This window comes from Anolis carolinensis, unplaced genomic scaffold, assembly GCF_035594765.1.
Source record: "Anolis carolinensis isolate JA03-04 unplaced genomic scaffold, rAnoCar3.1.pri scaffold_8, whole genome shotgun sequence".
NCBI lineage: Eukaryota > Metazoa > Chordata > Lepidosauria > Squamata > Dactyloidae > Anolis > Anolis carolinensis.
In genome coordinates this window covers 4,943,534-4,968,774 of record NW_026943819.1, presented here as the reverse complement: position 1 = coordinate 4,968,774, position 25,241 = coordinate 4,943,534, and the positions used below count along the sequence as shown (strand labels likewise).

The window sequence follows — 25,241 nt, the reverse complement described above, 5'->3', positions numbered from 1 at the left end:
CCTCTCAGGAGAAGTATAGAGGCTCAGCCCTGTCTTGGGCTCTTGGAAGGAGGCCCCGCCCCCACCCCAACCCCGCCCTTTAGTCCTAAAAGGCCTCTCAGGAGAGGTATAGAGGCTTAGCCCTGTCTCACGCTCTTGGGAAGAGGCCCCGCCCCCACCCCTAGCCCTGCCCTTTAGTCCTAAAGGCCTCTCAGGAGAGGTATAGAGGCTCAGCCCTGTCTCAGGTTCTTAGAAGGAGGCCCCGCCCCCACCGCTAGCCCCGCTCTTTAGTCCTAAAGGCCTTTCAGGAAAAGTATAGAGGCTCAGCCCTGTCTCGGGCTCTTGGAAGGAGGCCCCGCCTTGTTCCCTAGCTCCGCTCTCTGTGTCCCAACAAGCACCTCAGGAGAGATATAGATTCTCAGCCCTGTCTCGGGCTCTTGGGAAGAAGCCACGCCCACTCCTCTAGCTCCGCCCCCGTGTCCTAACAGGCACCTCAGGTGCTCAGCCCTGTCTTCGGCACATGGGAAGCGGCCCCGCCCCTCCTGTGGCCCCGCCCCTGTGTCCTAATAGGTGCCATCACCGCCCCCCTGGATCGCTCCAGTGCCCACCAGGGGGCGGTAGCGTCCACTTTGGGAATCACCGATCTAGATGGTAGTAAATACAGTACAACGTGGAGTTTCTCCCACAATCTCCCATTCAAAGTCCTGGGAGTCATAGTTCTGCAAGGTTTTTATCCATCCCAGCCAAAGAGTGCTGGTGCCTTGTCAAGTTACAATTCCCCACGATTCCATAGCATTGAGCCATGGAAGTTAAAAGTGATGTCAAACTACGTTAATGCACTCAAAGCCCCATAATTTGCACCCGTCTATGGATGAGCGTACCTGGGGAGTTGTACACAAGTCCTATCTCAATCTGCAAAGAAAAGACATAGGAGGCATTATGCTACTCCTGCAAAATGGGAAGGGAAACAGTTTCCAAATAATCAGACTTGGAAATCTTTATTGTTTTTATACTGTAACATCATTCAAAATGCTCTACAGGAGGGTAGCATTGAGTCATTGAATTGTTCTAAGGGAGGTAGCTGACCCAATGATGAATTACCTGATAAATCATGTTTAAAAAAAAAACGATATTAAGATGTTGTTAGTGAAGGAAAAATAAATCACAGAATCCAAAGGCCTGGGGAACTTTTGAGAGAGCAAAAACGTGGGATATAAATACAATAACAACAACATATTTTCCTTGTTTTGGAGATTAGCATCGGATTCTCCAATGTGGGTTACGTAGCCACATATAGTTAAGAGCAACAGGGAAATAATTAGACACAAAGAAAATATACAATTCTTGCAAATAGTCTCGTTCTCCACCTGTAATGGGATTTTTCTTGGAGGTACTTGTCTCCACCCTTCTTCTGGTGCATAAGAGCAGAATAAAGCTTGCTAAAGGCAAGATACAGAACTGAGGAATATCCCATGCTGTGATAAGCACATGTCTATCCACTTGGAGAGCTCCTATCTCATCTGATTTAACCCAAAAGTAGGAGACGCTCACCTTGAATACTCCAATGAGTGAATCCGCTCTTATGGCTCTGGAATTCAGTACCTAAGGAAATGACAATCATCACCTGGAAATCCACCATCTACCACAACTGTGTCTTTTGTTTGGATCCCAGAGCTGAGAAGGTTAAAGACTTATGAGTCTCTGCAAGATTTCTAGACCCTAAAATTTATTGTCATTTGGCTTTAACCCATGACAGCCCTTCAAATGGGAGATCTCATGTCTTCAGCAGCTTGGAACGCAGGGATGTAGCTTCCTTGGTTGAGTCAATCTATATATATATATAAATGTTCTGACCGTTTTCCCCTTAACTTAAACAACAAAACTACTGGAGGAAATAACACCAAATTTGGCAACAAAAGACATAGTCATCAGGTCTATGTTTTTACAAAAAAACCCCCCATAAAAATACTACGAGGAAATGACAGAAAAAACCCATAAACGCAATAATGCATTCTGCGCATGCGCAGAGAAGCCACCACCAGCCCCCAGAGGAAAAAAAAGGCACTCCAAGGCTGACACAACACCAGTAAATGGTGGTCATCTCACGCCTGTGCAGAGCAAACGTCTTCCTATACCTCTCTATAGCTACAGACTATCACTTATATCTTTCCAATGCTACGATTAACACTGTTGGAGCGATCAGATTTTGGAATGCCTGTATGTAGATACTGAGATATCATAAAGATAATTAACTGATGGTTCATATGCACCTTATACCATAGCCTGCAGGTTGTTTTGTGCACAATATTTTCAATATTCTTGCACATGGAACAAACTAGTTGTGCCTTGAACCATCCAAAAGCAAAGGCATCACTCTCTCAGGGTCCTGCCCTTCCAGGCAGACTCATATAATCCAGTTTAAAGCAGAAAACCTGGAATCAGACCCTGGGATATAGGGCCTGTCTGAAAGGGCCTTCAGCTACTCATGTGGATAATTTTGGATTGTGGAATTGAAGGGACCATAAGCCAGAAAATAATAAACTTTTGCCTATGTAGCTTTGCCCTCTGTATATGCCCCTCCCTTCCAGTGAGCTGGTGTCTTTCTCCAGGAAGTTCTAAAGAGAGAAGAAAGCTCAGAGTAAACAAGTGAAGTCATTGATATCATTTATGCCAAGTAGGTGTGGAAGGTGAGAAAGACCCTCAGCCATTGGTCAAATTTAGATAAGCCAAGGTATACATTCTTTGTTTGCTACACACATGTTGCGGCAGCCATTTGCATAGTATGGACCCATTGAAATGGGTGCCCACGGCTGTTTGCCTTATCATAGCTATGATAATAAACTTTGCTTTTTGCATCTCTCACGAGACTGAGTTTCTCGGCCTGATTTCCTTCCTGAGCCAGGACCCATTGAAGGCAATTGCCTTACATAATATTTTGCATAAGAAATGACTGGCTTGCCTGTATGGTAATGAATTGATCAAAGAGTCGGAGAGGCATCTCATTGTAGTTCTTGACAAATATCTGCAGGACAAATAAATACATAGATGGAATAAACAGAAGGAAGTGAAGGGCAGGTTTAAGGTTTGATGTATATTTAGGGTGGAGACGATACGATAAATCTATTTGCTAGACCCAACTGAAGTTATTCCTGTAATTGGGAGGTTATGAATTGGTTGTCACATAGTGCAGTTTCTACTTGTAAATGAACAGGTTCCTATATTGCACAATAACAATGATAAACAGAGGCAGGCTTTCCTCTTTTTTCCATCTGCGGCATCTGGAGTCTGTGCTCAACCCGGCCATGAGGAGGTGCTGTTGCGCCATTCTTCCATGCCGAGGAACTTTGTCATTCATAGACACCTTCCTGATTGGACCGCTGGGGCACCTGTTTCCTCCCTGGTAAAAGCAGTACCTATTTATCTACTCACATTGCTGTTTTTGAACTGCTAGGTAGGTAGAAGCTAGGCTGACGGCAGAAGCTCACCCCACCCATGGTTAACCCACTGTGCTATGCTGAGGACCAAAGGTTGGGACTTCTTTATTACTTTTTCACAACAATGGAGTAAAGGTCCGTTGTAGGATTTATGAATTAGTAGAGTGTTAGCAAAGCGGAAGGTGGCTCTGTAATACCATAGTACGTTGTTGTGTTTATATATCCAAACTATCAGCTTGTGCGTTTTGCTTTGGTTTCTTTTTCTTGAATAAAAATTGCTTTAAAAAAATAAATTCAATACCAAATGCTATAGGCTGCATTTTGGAACAAGGGACTACGTAGGAAAACCATCTCTAAGTATTTCTTGCCTATCAAAAGCTATGAAAATCCATGGGACCATCGTCACCCCACAAGTGACTTGAAGGTAGAGACACAAAAGTAGCTTTTGAAGGCTTTCTAACAGGGGAAACCATGTTGCTAGAATTACTCATTGCTCCCTTTGAGAACCAAATGGACTAGATTTAGCTCAGGATAAGCTCTGATGCCTCTTTGTTTCAGGACATCCGTGTCTCTAGATCCCATCGGGTCCACCTGCTTCTCCAAGACCAAGGAAAGCACACCTCATTGTAGAAAGGGTTGTTCCCAGCTTTGATTCGTGTCCGGAAGACTTGGTCCCCAATGTACACCTTGACCACCGGCTTGATGTTGTTTTCCTGCAGTTGCCGACATTCTAGGATTCGCACCCGCACCTGCAAAGTGGAGAGATGGTCACATTGGTCACATCTTTGAAGCATTTTTGGGCGAGAGGCACAACTTCCGTGGCTACTTCGGAAGATTCCATCGCAGATGGTTATGTCTTCGAAGCACTTTTGGCGAGACACACAACTTTCAGGATCGCTCAGGAGTTTGCAAATGGTTTGCCGCAACGGAATCCCCTTTAGCTTCAATACTTAAAAACAGGATAATTGTCCTCTTCACTTTGAACCTGGGCTGCCTTACCTGGAACTCCTGCTTTTTGTTTGCCAGCTCCTTCATCGCCACATTGGGTGAAGGCATCTCAATGGCACGCGTCTCCTGGGCACCCACTTCTTCCAGGACGGATTCCTTGGCGCAAATGGGGCAGCAAACTGGCAAGGATCACAAGGCAAGAGTCCTGCAATCACTGTTCATCCACAGCCTTATGCATTTTGTACAATTAAATATTGACTTTTTCTAATAATCTGGGCAATGTTGGGCATCCAAGCTAGGATGATGATGATGATGATGATGATGATAAAAATCAGAAACTCCTCAAAGCACAGCAGACAAAAAATCAGTACAAGAAAACCGCACTACAAACTAGAGCTGACAGCTGGCACAACAAAACATTGCATGGAAAGTTCCTTGACAAAATTGAAGGAAAAGCTGAAAGGAGAAGACCTGGCTCTGGCTCACGAATGGGACCCTGAAGAAGGAGACAGAAGGCCTGATCCTTGCAGCCCAGGAGGAAGACATCAGGACAAAGGCAATTCAGGCCAAGATCGAAAAATCAGCTGATGACCCAAAATGCAGACTGTGCAAGGAAACCAACGAAACCATTGATCATCTCCTCAGCTGCTGTAAGAAAATCGCACAGACAGACTACAAACAGAGACACAACTATGTGGCCCAAATGATCCATTGGAACTTATGCCTCAAGTACCACCTCCCAGCAGTAAAGAACTGGTGGGATCACAAACCTGCAAAAGTATTGGAAAATGAGCACGCAAAGATACTGTGGGACTTCCGAATCCAGACTGACAAAGTTCTGGAACACAACACACCAGACCTCACAGTTGTGGAAAAGCAAAAGGTTTGGATCATTGATGTCGCCATCCCAGGTGACAGTCGCATTGACGAAAAATAACAGGAAAAACTCAGCCGCTATCAGGACCTCAAGATTGAACTTCAAAGACTCTGGCAGAAACCAGTGCAGGTGGTCCCAGTGGTGATCGGCACACTGGGTGCCGTGCCAAAAGATCTCAGCCAGCATTTGGAAACAATAGACATTGACAAAATTACGATCTGCCAACTGCAAAAGGCCACCTTACTGGGATCTGCACGCATCATCCGAAAATACATCACACAGTCCTAGACACTTGGGAAGTGTTCGACTTGTGATTTTGTGATACGAAATCCAGCATATCTATCTTGTTTGCTGTGTCATAATAAAATAATAACCAGCATCTATGGGGATTGGTTGAAGCTGGATAAATGTAGTTTCTGGTTGCTTGAGAGTTATTATGACAAATAGACCGAAGTAATACTGTATGCCATATTAGACCATACTGTTGGCAATAGTCATATCAAAGGAAATAAAACGGAAACTTAGCTTAACGTGACATAGTTTTATGGTTTATACCAGGGGTCCCCAAACTAAGGCCCGGGGGCCAGATGCGGCCCTCCAAGGTCATTTACCTGGCCCCCGCCCTCAGTTTTATAATATAATATTTTATATCATTTTAATAATGTTATATATTGTATATACATATAATACTGATAATAATATTATGATGTTATACAATATAATACTAATAATAGCATACAATAATATTAATTATATGTTATATATTACATATAATATGACAGTATAGTAGTATAGTTCAATATAGTAATATATAATGCTAACATTGTGCTACGCTAATAACATAATATATTGTATGTACATACTCTGCTCTGAGTCCCCTTCGGGGTGAGAAGGGCGGGATATAAATGTAATAAATAATTGTAGTAAATGAATAAATAAATAATTTTAGACTTAGGCTCGCCCAAAGTCTGAAATGACTTGAAGGCACGCAACAACAACAACAATCCTGATGAACTTGACTATCTCATTGGCCAGAAGCAGGCCGACACTTCCCATTGAAATCCCGATAGGTTTATGTTGGTTACAATTGGTTTCATTTTTAAATATTGTATTGTTCTTTCATTGTTGTTGTTGTTTTGCACTACAAATAAGACATGTGCAGTGTGCATAGGAATTTGTTCGGGTTTTTTTTCCCAAATGATAATTCGGCCCCTCCACAGTCTGAAGGATTGGTGACCGGCCCTCTGCTTTAAAAGTTTGAGGACCCCTGGTTTATACAGACATCTTTGTGAATGTGGGATTATTTCTTTGATTTCCCTCCCTGGTTGCTTGAGAATGCTAGTTAACTGAGTGTCTACGAAGTATAAAATACTTAATAACAATTCAAACAATTGATTTAAATAGTTTTAATCTGCCACCAGAAGAATGGGGCAACCCAAGAACGGGCAACTCTATATTTTCTAATGTTCTATGAACCAATGCTTTTGGGTAGAATTGTTCAATTTCTCCCCACTGGAAACATTGCACAAACTGGGATCCAATGAGGACTAGCACCAGTCCAAGAATAATCATTTCAATCATTTTCAACCACCATCAACTGTTCTACTATTTGCAGGCTTCCTTCACCAACTCGTGGCTTACTTGTCCCTTGTGAACCCAATGACAACGCCAAGAAGTCTTTGCTACTTACTGAGTTTCTGCAAACAGTACTTTGTTGTATCCAGAGTCGGGCGCAGAGCAGGTTCAAGGGGAGAAAAGCAAACCCGGATCGTAATGGTGCACTGAAATAAAGTTACATAAAATACCGTATATACTCGAGTATAAGACGGCCCGAATATAAGCCGAGGCACCTAATTTTACCACAAAATAAACTGAGAAAACATTGACTCCAGTATAAGCCGAGAGTGATAAATTTCAGAAATAAAAACAGATACCAATGAAATTACATCAATTGAGGCATCAGTAGGTTAAATGTTTTTGAATATTTAAATAAAGCTCAAATTGAATATAAGACTGTCCAACTCCGATCAAATCATTATTCTCATCTTCTTCAATGTAAATGTGCTTATGTATCCTTTTAAAATAATAAATGTAACAATACTAATAAATACAGTAAAATAATAAATGTAAAAATAAATAGATTAAAATAATAAATGCAACAATAATCGTATCAGAGTGAAATAATAAATGTATTCATAATAATAATAGTAATAATAATAATGGAGTAAACTAAATGTAATAGTAACATTATTAATAGAGTAAAATAATAAATGTAATAATGATAATAGAGTAAAATAATAAATGTAATAATAATAATAATAAATAGAGTAAAATAATAAATGTAATAAAACCAATAATACAGTAGAGTCTCACTTTTCCAACACTCACTTATCCAACGTTCTGGATTATCCAACACATTTCTGTAGTCAATGTTTTCAATATATAGTGATATTTTGGTGCTAAATTCATAAATACAGTAATTACTACATAGCATTACTGCGTATTGAACTACTTTTTCTGTCAAATTTGTTGTCTAACATGATGTTTTGGTGCTTCATTTGTAAAATCATAACATAATTTGATGTTTAATAGGCTTTTCCTTAATTTCTCCTTATTATCCAACATATTTGCTTATCCAACATTCTGCCGGCCCATTTACGTTGGGTAAGTGAGACTCTACTGTACTTTGAAGAAAAGAAGCTACCAATATTATTTTTTCTTTTTTTCCCTTTTTTTCTTTTCTTTCTTTTTTCTTATTCCCACTTTCCTATACCCCAAATGTACTTTTTATGTAAAGAAAACTTTATTTTATTTCAATAATTTTTTTAAAGAAAGAAACTAAATGTTGGCACCCCGTAAATTTGTAATGAGTTTTGGAACAATTTTTTCATCTATCGCACAGCTCTAATATCTATACATTAGATCTCCAAATACACCAAAAGTCCTCTCTTACTCCCGTCGGCTTCATATCTCTGTCCTTCAAAGGCAGGTTTCTCAAGGTGAGCATCGTACCCAGCTTCTCGGAGGCCTCGGCCAGGTGTATTTTGGCAATTCCAAAATCCCTAAAGAAAGGGGAAGAGTTCACAAAGAGCCTCAAAATATCCTCAGTTGAGGATTACAATACTTGCGGCGAGACTTAAACACTTCCCATTGAGCACAGCTTCTCGGTAACTGGTGGGGTACGTTTCCACTGAATCACGAATTCAGTTTGATATCACTTAGATGCCCAAAAATATGTAACTTGGGAGTCAATACTATTGCAATTCCGGGAGTTGTAGTTTCCCAAAGTCTTCAGCCTTGGGTGCTTCTACACTGCAGAACAAATCCGGTTTGGGACGCATTGAAAAATAGTGCAGTGCAATAATTTTAAACGGAAATTGTGCAATTGATCCGGAACGGCTTAGATCTTGTTTTGCATGACATGTCTTATCATTGGAATGTATTTTAATTACTGTATATACCCGAGTATAAGCCTAGTTTTTCAGCTCTTTTTTTTTAAGACTGAAAAAGCCCCCCTCAGCTTATACTCGGGTGAGGGTCCTGGCTGGCTTATATTTGGGTCAGTTTATACTCGAGAATATATGGTACATTTATTATTTTTCTCTATTATTATTGGTATTATTACATTTAGTATTTTTCTCTATTATTGTTGCTACTATTACATTTATTTTACTCTACTTTTTATTATTATTAATGCATTTATTATTTCACTCTGATCTTATTATTATATTATTATATTTATTATTTTACTCTATTTATTACTACATGTGTTATTTTCCTTTATTATTATTATTATTACATGTATTATTTTACTCTATTATTAAAAGGACACATAAGCACATTTACATTGAAGAAGATGATGAGAATAATGCTTTGATCAGAGTTGGACAGTCTTATCTTAAATTTGAGCTTTATGTAAATATTCAAAAACATTTAACCTACTGATGCCTCAATTAATGTAATTTTATTGGTATCTATCTTTATTTCTGCTGCATTTACCACCCTCGGCTTATACTGGAGTCAATGTTTTCCCAGTTTTTTTGTGTGGTAAAATTAGGTGCCTTGGCTTATATTCGGGTCGGCTTATACTCGAGTATATATGGTATGCTGTTGTGGATGTTTTCAATTTTATCTTCTGCTTTGTGTTTATGTTCAAGGCACTGTATAGTGCCATTTGTAAGCTGACTGGATATAAATAAGATAAATGAATAATAAATAAAGCAGGCTATGTTTGGCTTAAATGGATAGCACTGGATGAAAGCATTGGAGAAAATAAAAGCATAAAACCAAAAGAAACATGTTGAGTGATATCTCAAAAGTCTCGAATCCATTTTGGGGTTTTCCTGGCGCTCACCTGGCTTCCGGTTTAGGGTTCCATTCCCGGCAATGAACAGTCGCAAAGGATTTTACGTCAGGAAGCTCATTGTCTAAGTACCACACCAAGGTCTGCGGAGGAAAAAGGAAAGAAAAGGAGTTGGTTCAAAGTCTGGACTCAAACCTGTACTGGGTTGTTGTGTGTTTTCCGGGCTGTATGGCCATGTTCCAGAAGCATTCTCTCCTGATGTTTCGCCCACATCTATGGCAGACATCCTCACAACCTCTGAGGATGCCTGCCATAGATGTGGGAGAAACATCAGGAGAGAATGCTTCTGGAACATGGCCATACAGCCCGGAAAACACACAGCAACCCTGTGATTCCGGCCATGAAAGCCTTCGACAACAGACCTGTGCTGTTTTTAAACCCCTTGAGACACGCTTTCTCTTAGGGTGCATCTACACTGCAGAATGAATGCAGTTTGACACTGAAATGGCAGACAAAGGTTTGAGGTAATGAGACAAAGAGAGTTCTGTTTGCTGTAGAAAAAGACGTTTATTCTCAGTGGCCAGAGAGAATAAGCATAGGAAGGACCCTCTCCTGTAATCAGGAAAGCGAGGGTACAGAACAAACAAACACAGGCCTTTTTATACCATTTTACCTTCATCTAACTATGTCATATAGGCATTATCCATCACCAATTAGTGTCAAAAAAAGTCTTACTTTGCACTTTACTAAAAGCTACTTTTGCATTTTCCTAAAATATAGGCTACTTTCAAGACCTCTGACCCTCCATTAGGCCTTATCTAAGGAATTTCTATCTAGGCTTCCTGGGGTCCCATTAATTGAGGAATTTTCCCCTATCTTAGCTCTTAGGGAGTCATTAGCACTCCTACATGGTGCCAGGTTACTTTCAGCTTATTTTGACAACCCAAAGCCTTAATTTGTCTTTTGTCATTAGCATGGAGCTTATCTATTCTTGTTGACACTTGACATATGTCTCTGGCACTTAGGGTGAACTTTAGTCTCTGCTATGAGGAGACTGGGTATTTGCTAGGCAGAGTGTATTTTGGGCTATATGCACACATTCTGCTTGTGATTATATATATATATATATATATATATATATATATATATATATATATATTCTATTCCCATTTCTAATATGATTACATTCAATATATAGTTTTCAATACAAGTATAATATTTTTCCCAATACACCTTCATCAACACTACTTGATTCAATGCTATAAAATTGTGGGAGTCGTTGTTTGAAAAATACCAGCACTCTTTGCCAGGGAAGGCTAAGGACCTTTTAATAATAATAGAGTAAAATAATATATGTAATAATAATAATAATAATAATAATAATAATAATAATAATAATAATAATAAATATAGGAAAATAATACAAGTAATAATAAATAGAGTAAAATAATAAATGCAATAATAATAATAATAATAATAATAATAATATATTGGAAACCGCCCTGAGTCCCTTTTGGGAGAGAGGGTGGTATACAAATAAACTTTTACTTACTTACTTACTTACTTACTTACTTACTACTAGTGAACTATAACTCCCAGGATTCTGTTGTATTCAACCAGGGCAGAAGATGACCTTATTGGTGGTGGCCCCAAAGTCATGACCATGCTTTTATGTTTCCACAGAAAGTTCAGGGCTTGCACTCTGCCTCTTACCATCCTGACTCTGTATCTTGGGATCTGTAGTTTGAGGAGGCTCCTTGGGTGCATCTACGCCATAGAATTAATGCAGTTTGGAACCATTTGAGCTGCCATGTTGCAATGCTATGTGGCTTTCGTATTTGTAGTTTCCTGAGGGACCAGCACTCTTTCGACTGCAAAGGCCAAAGACCTTATAAAACTACAATTCCTTGGACTCCACAATATTAAGGTATAGCAGTTCAAATGGTATCAAGCTACATTAATGCTAAAACGTAGGTGCATCCTCAGAGAGCTCTAGTTCAGGATGTGGTTTAAAGCAAGACATTAAAAGTCCATCCATAAACTATAAATCCCAGCAATCCATTGTATGGCACTTTGGGCAGTTCACATGGCATGAAAGTGCTATCATTTTGCACGTTGTAAATACCTCGTTCCAGACCGGGTTTGGCTCCTTTTGAACGACTCTTGTGTCCTTCTCGACGCCTACAAGGAAAATAAAGCAGCCCATGAAATTATTCCTGTTCACCTCTTTCCTCGGAATTTTCTGTTTTTCCTCCACCACAAACACCCCAGTGTTTCTGACTCTCTCCACTGGTGTGGAATTTGCATGACCCCACCCACTGCCTCTCCCTTAACCCTTTCCTATTCTTTTCTATGGCAAACAGAGGACTTGATTAGCAATTGAACATACTAGAGAGGTTTGGGGATAATTCACCATGATTTATAGGAGTTGTAGGGACTGGGATGTATAGTTCACCTGCAATCTAAGTCCACTCTGAACTCCACCAACAATGGACCTGGAACTTACTTGGCACACAGAACCCGCATGACCAACAAAAAATACTAGAGGTCTTTGGAAGGTTTTTATAGGAGTTGTAGTTCACCTCAATCCAGAGCGAATTATGAACCGAAACAATGATGAATCTGGACCAGAATTGGCACACATACCCGATATGCCCAAATTTGAATATTGGTGGGTTTTGAGAGGAATTGGCCTGGACATTTCAGAGTTGTAGGTATTGGGATTTATAGTTCACTTTCAATCAATGAACATTCTGAGCTCCACCAAAGATGGAATTGGACCAAATTCGGCACACAGAGAGCCCTCATGACCAGCAACAAATACTGGAGGTCTTTGGAGGAAATTCACCTTGACTTGGGGGAGTTGTAGTTCACCTACATCCAGACAACACCGTGAATCCAAATACCGATGGATCTGGACCCAACTTGGCACATAGATTTGATATGCCAAAATTTGATTACTGGAGGAGTTTGGGGGGGGGGGGGAACTGGCCTTCCTTTCTGGGAGTTGTAGTTCACCTACAACCAGGGAAACTGTGACCTCCCCCAATGATGGACCTGGACCAAACTTGGCACACAGAATCCACATGACTAACTTAACCTACTGGAGGGGTTTGAGGAGAAATTTGATTACTGGAGGGTTTTGGGGAGAAACTGACCTTCCTTTCTGGGAGATGTAGTTCACCCACAACCAGGGAAACTGTGACTTCCACCGATGATGGACCTGGACCAAATGTGGCACGTAGAATCCCTATGACTATCTCAACCTACTGGAGGGGTTTGAGGGAACTGACTCAACATAGTGGGAGTTGTAGTTTACCTTGATTTGGGGGGAGTTGTAGTTCACCTACATCAAGAAAGCACTGTGAATCCAAACACCGATGGATCTGGACCCAACTTGGCACACAGACCTGAGATGCCAACATTTGATTACTGGAGGGGTTTGGGGGGAACTGAACTTACTTTCTGGGAGTTGTAGTTCACCCACAACAAGAGAAATTGTAACCGCCACCGATGATAGACCTGGACCAAACTTGGCACACACAACACCCAGGACTAACTCAACCTACTGGAGGGGTTTGAGGGGACTGACTCGCCATAGTGGGAGTTGTAGTTTACCCTACAGCCAGAGAACACACTGAACCCGACCAATGATGTGAGTTGTAGTTCACCCACAACCTTATGCATTTTGTACAATTAAACGCAGGGTACCTTAAAGAGACCTAAAGCAGTGCCATGTTGTATTTCTTGTTACCAGCGCAATATCGGGACAAATGTGGGATTAAAAAGGTGAAAGTCAGTCAATCAATTATAAATAAATGAACCTCTCAAACGCAAATTAAAGTACTTTACCGTTGAAGGAGCCAGTCACATAAGTGTCGGGAAGGTCAGTGCTTTCTATGAGGAGGTGCGCAGACACGACGACCAGGCGAAACATTTTGTTTGGAGAATTTCTTTCCAAAGTCTGTGCCTATCACAGTTTAATTTGTATAGACCCACTTCGTCCCCGACTTGGGTAACTTTCCGAAATATTATATCGCCTTGAATCAGACCCTTTGGCTCTTCTTTGGATCCTATTGACTTTGCGAAAGTCAACTGCATCAATTAATATCCAAAACTTCCTAAGAAAAGGGAATGCAAGCGGTTTGTAGAAGGAAGGCAGGCTGACATCATAAAGGAGAAGGATCGTAGGATTGTAAGAATCATAAGAAGAAAGAGAATGACATCACAATATACACAGTCAAGCAAATGGGTTTTTCCAAACTGATGTGCAGGAATAATTCTGGAAAATGCAATGTGGTTTGAGGCCACTTTAGCTGCAATGCGTGGGAATTTTATCATATTTCATGTTGCCTTCCATCAATGGGTGCATCTAGACTGCGGTTTTGCAAGGCCCTCCAATCGTCCTCACCAGACTACAACTCCCAGGATTCCATAGCATTCAGATAGTTAAAGTGGTATTGAATTGCATTTAGTCCACAGTGTAGATGCACTTTGTCATCTTCTTGCTAATTACTGTATACATTCGAGTATAAGTCTAGTTTTTCAGCCCCTTTTTTAAGACTGAAAAAGCCCCCCTCGGCTTATACGCAGGTGAGGGTCCTGGTTGGCTTATATTTGGGTCAGCTTATACTGCAGAATATATGGTACATTTATTATTTTTCTCTATTATTATTGGTATTATTACATTTATTATTTTTCTCTATTATTGTTGCTACTATTACATTTATTTTACTCTATTTTTTTATTATTAATAATACATTTATAATTTCACTCTGATATTATTATTATTATTATTACATTTATTATTTTACTCTATTTATTATTACAGTAGAGTCTCACTTATCCAAGCCTCGCTTATCCAACATTCTGGATTATCCAATGCATTTTTGTAGTCAATGTTTTCAATACATTGTGATATTTTGGTAATAAATTCGTAAAAACAATAATTACTACATAGCATTACTGTGTATTGAACTACTTTTTCTGTCAAATTTGTTGTATAACATGATGTTTTGGTGATTAATTTGTAAAATCATAACCTAATTTGATGTTTAATAGGCTTTTCCTTAACCTCTCCTTATTATCCAACTTATTCGCTTATCCAACGTTCTGCCGGCCCGTTTACGTTGGATAAGTGAGACTCTACTGTACATGTATTATTTTCCTGTATTGATGATGATGATGATGATGATTATTATTACATGTATTATTTTACTCTATTATGATTAAAAGGATACATAAGCACATTTACATTGAAGAAGATGAGAATCATGATTTGCTCAGAGTTGGACAGTCTTATCTTAAATTTGAGCTTGATGTAAATATTCAAAAATATTTAACCTACTGATGACTCAATTAATGTAATTTTATTGGTATCTGTTTTTATTTCTGAAATGTACCACCCTCAGCTTATAATGGAGTCAATGTTTTCCCAGTTTTTTTGTGGTAAAATTAGGGGCCTCTGCTTATATTCGGGTCGGCTTATACTTGAGTATATACGGTACTTTTGCAATCTGAAATGAAACTGAAAAGACCGATTCTTCCTCTGCGTTGCCACTAGATGTCCCTCATTGCAAACCAATCACTTATCACAGCCATTCTAAGCTGAGAGTTTAGCTTTTCCCTCCCAGAACCATAGAAATTATAGTCTCAAAAGGATCATATAAGTGTGCAGTAAGTTTCACCAAGGGTGCATCTACACTGGAGAATGAATGCCGTTTGACACTGATTCAAAACTGCCATGGCTCAATGCTATGGGATCCTGGAAGTTGTAGCTTTGCAAGGTTTTTAGCCTTCTCTGCCATAAAGTGCGGACGCCCCAACAAACTACAAATCCCATCATTGAAAAACATGTTTTTCATGGAATAGCCTTGAAGTTGCAAAGTCAATCAGTGAAGGTATCTGCATAGAGATCTGTTGGAATGAGGCAAGTGGACTGTAAAAAGTAGAGTCTCACTTATCCAACATGAACGGCCTGGCAGAACGTTGGATAAGTGAACATGTTGGATAATAAGGAGGGATTAAGGAAAAGTCTATTAAACATCAAATTAGGTTATGATTTTACAAATTAAGCACCAAAACATCATGTTATGCAACAAATTTGACAGAAAAAGTAGTTTAATACGCAGTAATGCTATGTAGTAATTACTGTCTTTACAAATTTAGCACCAAAATATCACGATGTATTGAAAACATTGACTACAAAAATGCATTGGATAATCCAGAACGTTGGATAAGTGAGACTCTACTGTAGTAATTACTGCATTTACGAATTTAGCACCAAAATATCACGATGTATTGAAAACATTGACTACAAAAATGCATTGGATAATCCAGAATGTTGGATAAGCGACTGTTGGATAAGTGAGACTCTACTGTATATATATACACACATATATACACATATATACATAGGTACTGTATATATATACATATATATATCTGTGGAATGATGTCCAGAGTGGGAGATTAGCAATGAATAGCCTTGCAGTTTCAAAGCCTGACTGCTTCCTGTCAGATAACAATCAGAGCCAGCTAACACCTCCTAACAAAGTTTTCCTCAAGGCAGGAAACAGCCAGGCTTTAAAGCTGTAAAGCTATTCCACACTAATCAACATGGCCAATGGCAACATTCACACTTGCTTTAGGCAGACAAGAGTTACAGTAGAGTCTCACTCTATGCAACACTCACTTATCCAACATTCTGGATTATCCAACGCATTTCTGTAGTCAAAGTTTTCAATATATCGTGATATTTTGGTGATAAATTCATAAATACAGTAATTACTACATAGCATTTCTGCTTATTAAACTACTTTTACTGTCAAATTTGTTGTATAACATGATGTTTTGGTGCTTAATTTGTAAAATCATAACCTAATTTGATGTTTAATGGACTTTTCCTTAATCCCTCCTTATTATCCAACATATTCGCTTATCCAACATTTTGCTGGCCAGTTTATGTTGGATAAGTGAGACTCTACTGTATTTCTCTCACTCTGGATATCATTCCACAGATATATAAATCCCACTTGCCTAGTTTCCAACAGACTTCACAACCTCTGACGATGCCGGACATAGATGTGGGTGAAACGTCAGGAGAGAGTGCTTCTGAGACATGGCCACACAGCCCGGAAAACTCACAGCAACCCAGTGATTCTGGCCATGAAAGCCTTCGACAACACATTAAATTCTTAATAGATAAACAGAGCAGCATATAAGACTCGCCACATTTCAAAAGAGAGTCCACAACATGCATGTCCAGGGTTGCGGTTCTACGTCGCAACCCTAAACATGTGAATTCGGCATGGTTTATTCCTTACTAAGCATGTAAAAGAAGTGTTGCTGAAACAGTTCTCAGAAGAAGGAATGTGCAATCTTTCCCAAATGCGGTCTGAATTTTCTTTCTTGCAAATCTCCAAAAGTAAAAGCGGTCTGTTCGGCAGAAAGCGTGCAGAATTGCAACAGGGATGCTATCAGGAGACAAAGCTTCTAACAAGCTCCTCAAAGTGAAATGCTCCTGGTGAGGTCTGAGAGAAGATGGACCATGGATGATAGGATCTGCAGTATCTTCACTCACATCCTTAGAATACTGCAAACTCAATCAGCCATGGATGTGGACCATGGACAATGGGATCTGTAGTACCTTCACTCACATCCACGGTCTACTGCAAACCCTATCAGGCATGGATATGGACCATGGATGATGGGATTTGCAGCACCTTCACCCACAGACTACTGCAAACCTCATCAGCCATGGATATGGGCCATGGACGATAGGATTGGCAGTACCTTCACCCATACCCAGAGACTACCGCAAACCCCATCAGCCATGGATATGGATCATGGACAATGGGATTTGCAGTACCTTCACCCACATCCAGAGACTACCGCAAACCCCATCAGTCATGGATATGGACATGGATGATGAGATTGGCAGTACCTTCACCCACATCCAGAGACTACCGCAAACCTCATCAGCCATAGATATGGACATGGGTGATGGGATTTCAAGTACCTTCACCCACATCCAAAGATTACTGCTAACCCCATGAGCCATGGATATGGATCATGGACAATGGGATTTGCAGTACCTTCACCCACAACCAGAGACTACTGCAAACCCTATCAGTCATGGATATGGACCATGGATGATGGGATTTGCAGTACCTTCACCCACATCCAGAGACTACCACAAACCCCATCAGCCATGTATATGAATCATGGATGATGGGATTTGCAGCACTTTCACCCACATCCAGAGACTACTGCAAACCCCATCAGCCATGGATATGGACCATGGACGATGGGATTTACAGTACCTTCACCCACATCCAGAGACTACCGCAAACCCCATCAGTCATGGATATGGACCATGGACGATGGGATTTGCAGTACCTTCACCCACATGCAGAGACTACCGCAAACCCCATCAGTCATGGATATGGACCATGGATGATGGGATTTGCAGTATCTTCACCCACATCCAGAGACTACCGCAAACCCCATCAGTCATGGATATGGACCATGGACGATGGGATTTGCAGTACCTTCACCCACATGCAGAGACTACCACAAACCCCATCAGTCATGGATATGGACCATGGATGATGGGATTTGCAGTATCTTCACCCACATCCAGAGACTACCGCAAACCCCATCAGTCATGGATATGGACCATGGACGATGGGATTTGCAGTACCTTCACCCACATCCAGAGACTACCGCAAAGCCCATCAGTCATGGATATGGACCATGGACGATTGGATTTGCAGTACCTTCACCCACAACCAGAGACTACTGCAAACCCTATCAGACATGGATATGGACCATGGACGATGGGATTTGCAGTACCTTCACCCACATCCAGAGACTACTGCAAACCCTATCAGACATGGATATGGACCATGGATGATGGGATTTGCAGTACCTTCACCCACAACCAGAGACTACTGCAAACCCTATCAGACATGGATATGGACCATGGATGATGGGATTTGCAGTACCTTCACCCACATCCAGAGACTACTGCAAACCCTATCAGACATGGATATGGACCATGGATGATGGGATTTGCAGTACCTTCACCCACATCCAGAGACTACTGCAAACCCTATCAGACATGGATATGGACCATGGATGATGGGATTTGCAGTACCTTCACCCACATCCAGAGACTACTGCAAACCCTATCAGACATGGATATGGACCATGGATGATGGGATTTGCAGTACCTTCACCCACATCCAGAGAATACTGCAAACCCCATCAGTCATGGGTATGGACATGGATGATGGGATTTGCAGTATCTTCACCCACATCAAAACTTCTGCTAATCCCATCAGTCATGGATCTCCATCATTTTCTAATTACTCCATTAATAACATCCAAAAACAAACAATTACTTTTTCAAATAATCCGGGCATTGCCCAGTACCCAAGCTAGGATATACAGTAGAGTCTCACTTATCCAACACTCGCTTATCCAACGTTCTGGATTATCCAACGCATTTTTGTAGTCAATGTTTTCAATACATCGTGATATTTTGGTGCTAAATTCATAAATACAGTAATTACTACATAGCATTACTGCATATTGAACTACGTTTTCTGTCAAATCTGTTGTTAAACATGATGTTTTGGTGCTAAATTTGTAAAATCATAACCTAATTTGAAGTGTAATAGGCTTTTCCTTAATTCCTCCTTATTATCCAACATATTTGCTTATCCAATGTTCTGCCGGCCCGTTTATGTTGGATAAGTAAGACTCAACTGTATATGTGTGCATATGTATGTTTGTTGTCTCCAGCTCTTCAACTGTCAAAGGAGCTCAAATATTACAACAAAGAGGAGGAAAAACTTGAAACAGCAGATCGGTGACCACTTCTATAGTTGCAAAGTATCACAGAAAACCAACACCAGGATTGAAAAGGACCATTGCAAAGCAAACGAAAGGCTGCTAAAGAAAACCTTGGGTAAATATATCAAAATCTCCACTATCATACGTTTGGGTGACACCTAAGCATCCCTTGCCAAAGAAGTGACCCAATGGAAACCCCCGGCCAGAAAGCAAACCTTCTTACTCACTGGATAAGTATATCTTCAATGAGTAACCAACAGCCACTTGTCATCACCCGGATCTGCAAAGTTGACGTTGAATCAACAACCTACAATGAGCCCTGGAAAGAAAAGGCCAGGATTTGTGGGTCGTGGAGTGATGGGGCATGGATCCTTTTGCATGGAATGGGTCAAGGGAAAGGCAGGCGAGGTTCGATGTAATGATGCGTGAAGCAAACATAATAATCCGCCCTGAATGTACTTCTGTGGGTCAGGTGCATTCGTCCACTCCAGTGTCTATTCTTTATCCCAAATGTTTGGGACCAGAAGTGTTTATGGTTTGGGGTTATTTTATCCATCCTCGTTTGTCTGCCTCTCCTTCACCATCATCTATAAAACGGGCTTTGGCTTCATATATGAATGCCATAACGCATGGATGCTCACGACCCATTAGATGCTATGGCGTCCCTCATACCTCATATCGAAATTCTTAAATATACGAGGGTTGAATGAAAAGTAATGCCTCCACCTTCGTAACTCCTCAACAGATGGCAATCTTGGCTTGTTCAGTAGACTCTCCTCTACAGTTCCATTTGGCGGGAAGCCTTGGAATTGAACGGTTGTGTTGTTAAAGTGTGAAGTATGGAACTCTGTGCAGACAGGGAAGCCTTGGCATTGAACGGTCGTGTTGTTAAAGTGTGAAGTATGGAACCCTGTCATTGAAGAGAGTTGACAGTTGACTGACTGTCTGCGCAGGGCTCCATACTTTGCATTTTAACAACACAACTGTTCAATGCTAAGTCTTCCCTGTCTGCGCAGGGTTCCATACTTCGCACTTTAACAACACAACCGTTCGATGCTAAGGCTTCCCCGTCTGCGCAGGGTTCCATACTTCACACTGTAACAACACAACCGTTCAATGCTAAGGCTTCCCCGTCTGCACAGGGTTCCATACTTTGCGCTTTAACAACACAACCGTTCAATGCTAAGGCTTCCCCGTCTGCACAGGGTTCCATACTTTGCGCTTTAACAACACAACCGTTCAATGCTAAGTCTTCCCTGTCTGCGCAGGGTTCCATACTTCGCACTTTAACAACACAACCGTTCGATGCTAAGGCTTCCCCGTCTGCGCAGGGTTCTATACTTGGCACTTTAACAACATAACCATTCAATGCTAAGGCTTCCCCATCTGTGCAGGGTTCTATACTTGGCACTTTAACAACACAACCATTCAATGCTAAGGCTTCCCCGTCTACGCAGGGTTCCATACTTCGCACTTTAACAACACAACTGTTCAATGTTAAGGCTTTCCCCTCGTAGATTGCAATCTGGCACCATGAGATGCAAAGCCAATCTTAAGAAATGGGTCTGCAAAGTGGAGACCGCAACATGCAAGTGCACAGAAGAGCAAACCACAGACCACCTATTACAATGCAGGCTGAGCCCTGCCACGTGCACAACGGAGGAACTTCTCCCAGCAACACCAGAGGCACTTGAAATGGCCAGCTTTTGGTCAAAGGAAATCTAGCATAATGCCAAGTTTTTAACTTTGTGGTTTTTTGAATCCATTATAACTGTATTTTCTTCTGACATGATAGATAGATACATAGATACATAGATGGATGGATGGATAGATAGATATGGGACCTGTAGTTTGGTGAGGCACCAGCACTCTTTGGCAGAGAAGGATTCCATAGCCTTGAGCCACGGAAGTGCATTCATTCTGCAGTGTAGATGCCCCCTAAAGAAAACCCCAAAATCACTTTTGAGAATGGACGATTGCACACGCGAAGCCAGGTGTTGCTTCTATGTCCAGGAGGTACTTTTGGAATTGTTTGCCGATAAGGCCGGGCCAAAACAAACAGGATTTTCTCATAAACAAGCAGGATGGGGCCGTGCCCAGCATCACAGAAGCAACAAATAACACATTAAACACAACAAGTTGGAGAATAAAAGGGAGACAAGTCAGTTCTGGGAAATGGAAGCAGGAAGGTTGACTGCTTGTTGGCTGATGGCTCCACAGAAAGAGCTGATGGCTCTTTCTAATTAAAGAATTTCATTTTTAAAAGCTGCAGCCAGCCTTTTAATTCTAAAGTTCCCTGCCTTTAATTAACACCAAATGTTAACGAGGACCGCAAGCTCCAATTTGCTTTACTAATTGCTCTTGGTGTTTGAAAATATAAGAACATGCTCACAACTTGAAGGGATTTAATTGAGTTGAAAGACACAGTTGGAGATGGCAGGCCTCTGTCGATTAGGAGTCATTATTATTATTATTATTATTATTATTATTATTATTATTATTGACACAACGACGTTGTATGACACAGCAAACAAGATAGATAGGCTGGATTTCGTTTCACAAAACCACAAGTCGAACACTTCCCAAGTGTCTAGGACTGTGTGATGTATTTTCGGATGATGCGCGTAGATCCCAGTCGGGTGGCCTTTTGCAGTTGGCAGATCGTAATTTTGTCAATGTCTATTGTTTCCAAATGCCGGTTGAGATCTTTTGGCACGGCACCCAGTGTGCCCATCACCACCGGGACCACCTGCACTGGTTTCTGCCAGAGTCTTTGAAGTTCAATCTTGAGGTCCTGATAGCGGCTGAGTTTTTCCTGTTGTTTTTCATCAATGCGACTGTCACCTGGGATGGCAACATCAATGATCCAAACCTTGTTCTTTTCCACAACTGTGATGTCTGGTGTGTTGTGTTCCAGAACTTTGTGAGTCTGGATTCGGAAGTCCCACAGTATCTTTGCGTGTTCATTTTCCACGACCTTTGCTGGTTTGTGATCCCACCAGTTCTTTGCTGCTGGCAGGTGGTACTTGATGCATAAGTTCCAATGAATCATTTGGTCCACACAGTTGTGCCTCTGTTTGTAGTCTGTCTGTGCAGTTTTCTTACAGCAGCTGAGGATATGATCAATGGTTTCATCGGTTTCCTTGCACAGTCTGCATTTTGGGTCATCAGCAGATTTTTCGATCTTGGCCTTGAATGCCTTTGTCCTGATGTCTTGCTCCTGGGCTGCAAGGATCAGGCCTTCTGTCTTCTTCTTCAGGGTCCCATTCGTGAGCCAGAGCCAGGTCTTTTCCTTCTCAGCTTTTCCTTCAATTTTGTCAAGGAACTTTCCATGCAGTGTTTTGTTGTACCCCCCCCCCCCCCCGCAGGTGCCACCTTGACGTGGTGGGGGGGCTTAGCTGCTCCAATGATGACTGAGGGCTGTGCTGGCGGTAGTGTAACTACCGGCAGGTCCAACCAAGCCAGAGAGGCCTCGGCTGAGGAGCAGAACTAAGAGCACCTAACCCATTAGCATTATGGAGAATCAAACCCAAACGAAGTCTATACTGGCTCGGTCGTCGCCCAGGATAAAAAGGACCGCGGTGGATGCTGCTGATTCTGGACATCCATCGACAAGTGGGCTACGGAATCATCAAAACCCAAATGAACAGTCACAGAAGCGGCAGAAATACACAATGCCAGAAAACCGCACAATTATTATTATTATTATTATTATTATTATTATTATTATTATTATTTGTATCATGCAGTTCGGCACCACTTCAACTGCAATGGCTCAATGCGGTGGGATAAAGGGAGTTGTAGTTTCACGAAGTCTTTTAAGCCCCTTCTACACTGCCATGTAAAATCCAGGTTATCTGCTTTGAACTGGACTATATGGCAGTGTAGACTAATACCATCCAAAACTGATCATCTGGATTATCTGGTTGGATAATATGGATTATATAGCAGTGTAGATGCAGTCTAGGAAAGAATTATAATCTTCAGCTATAGGAATGAAATCCATATTGCCACGTCTAAAGGGAAGACTCCAACTTACATAACAAGATGCACTTTATGATGTTAAGAGGTCACTCAACCTGCATCGGCGCAACCGGTTTGAGCCACATTTCGATCTATTTCATGTATTAGTCGGACCTGATTATCTGGCGGAGCACGATTGTGGACTTCCCTCCCTATAACAGGGAAGAGGTCAACCCAGAAGGTCTTCTCAAACTTGGTATCTTCTCTGCTTTCCTGCTTTGGAAGCAATAAGAGCCTCTCACTTATCGCAGGTATCGATGAACAAATCAAATACCGGCAGAGTCCAGAGCAAACCCATTTTTCCCAATCGCCTTTGGGCCTCCGTGTCATGTTCATTAGGCCTAAAAACGACTGTCACGGTGAGGTGTCCGCCTCTCTTTTTCCTCTTCTGGGCTCTATAAATTGAGGGAAAATATTCTCCACCAAAGCAGCCAAGAAATCTCTCTCCGGGTTGTCAAGTTCTGTTTGGGGAAAATCTGCTTTCCAAATCCGAGAAGCCAAAATGGTAAGTAAAGTGATGCTTTTACAGCAGCTTGATTTGGACCAGATCTGAAAATGGCAAGGTATGCGGAATTATTGCTACTCTGTCTAACACAATTTTTGTTCCTGGGTTAGAAATGTCATTTCCTAATTGGTTTATTAAAAAAACATGGGAAAAGTTTGTTAAATTGCAAAACTCCTGTGTGCCACACCATATTTGTGGACAGTTTTCGGCTGGAGATGGATGTGTGTTTTGCTTTATATGTTACATATAGTAGAGTCTCACTAATCCAAGCCTCGCTTATCCAAGCCTCTGGATAATCCAAGCCATTTTTGTAGACAATGTTTTCAATATACAGTAGAGTCTCACTTATCCAAGCTAAACGGGCCAGCAGAACCTTGGATAAGTGAATATCTTGGATAATAAGGACGGATTAAGGAAAAGCCTATTAAACATCAAATTAGGTTATGATTTTACAAATTAAGCACCAAAACATCATGTTATGCAACAAATTTGACAGAAAAAGTAGTTCAATACGCAATAATGTTATGATGTAGTTACTGTATTTATGAATTTAGCACCAAATTATCAATGTCAATGAAAACATTGACTACAAAAATGGCTTGGATTATTCAGAAGCTTGGATAAGCGAGGCTTGGATAAATGAGCCTCTACTGTATCGTGATATTTTGGTGCTAAATTTGTAAATACAGTAATTACAACATAACATTACTGCGTATTGAACTACTTTTTTTGTCAAATTTGTTGTATAACATGAAGTTTTGGTGCTTAATGTGTAAAATCATAACCTAATTTGATGTTTAATAGGCTTTTCCTTAATCCCTCCTTATTATCCAAGATACTCGCTTATCCAAGCTTCTGCCGGCCCATTTAGCTTGGATAAGTTAGACTCTACTGTAATAAGATAGTACCAGTTGGGTCTGTAAAGAAAATACTCAACAATACTAGCATACTATAATACACACATTTAAACCTGGATGACAATATATACATTTAAGTTTTTTATATACAGTAGTCTCTCACTTATCCAACACTCGCTTATCCAACGGTCTGGATTATCCAACACATTTTTGTAGTCAATGTTTTCAATATATCGTGATATTTTGGTGCTAAATTCATAAATACAGTAATTACTACATAGCATTACTGAGTATTGAACTACTTTTTCTGTCAAATTTGTTGTTGAACATGATGTTTTGGTGCTTAATTTGTAAAATCATAATCTAATTTGGTGTGTAATAGGCTTTTCCTTAATCCCTCCTTATTATCCAACATATTCGCTTATCCAACGTTCTGCCGGCCCGTTTATGTTGG

At 40.8% G+C, this 25,241-nt stretch overlaps 1 protein-coding gene across 1 annotated transcript in view; it reads right to left on the bottom strand.

Moving 5' to 3' along the window:
• The window catches only part of fer1l5 (fer-1 like family member 5), an 88,245-nt gene extending 74,283 nt beyond the window's left edge, over nucleotides 1-13,962 (bottom strand). Inside the window, 11 exon segments of the mRNA XM_062961235.1 lie at nucleotides 861-891; nucleotides 1,531-1,581; nucleotides 2,159-2,207; nucleotides 2,907-3,001; nucleotides 4,034-4,162; nucleotides 4,413-4,540; nucleotides 6,929-7,019; nucleotides 8,192-8,300; nucleotides 9,593-9,684; nucleotides 11,667-11,722; nucleotides 13,394-13,962. Of these exon segments, the coding sequence (XP_062817305.1) occupies nucleotides 861-891; nucleotides 1,531-1,581; nucleotides 2,159-2,207; nucleotides 2,907-3,001; nucleotides 4,034-4,162; nucleotides 4,413-4,540; nucleotides 6,929-7,019; nucleotides 8,192-8,300; nucleotides 9,593-9,684; nucleotides 11,667-11,722; nucleotides 13,394-13,478 (916 nt within the window). The 5' untranslated portion in view covers nucleotides 13,479-13,962.
• Between the last annotated feature and the right edge of the window lie 11,279 nt (nucleotides 13,963-25,241).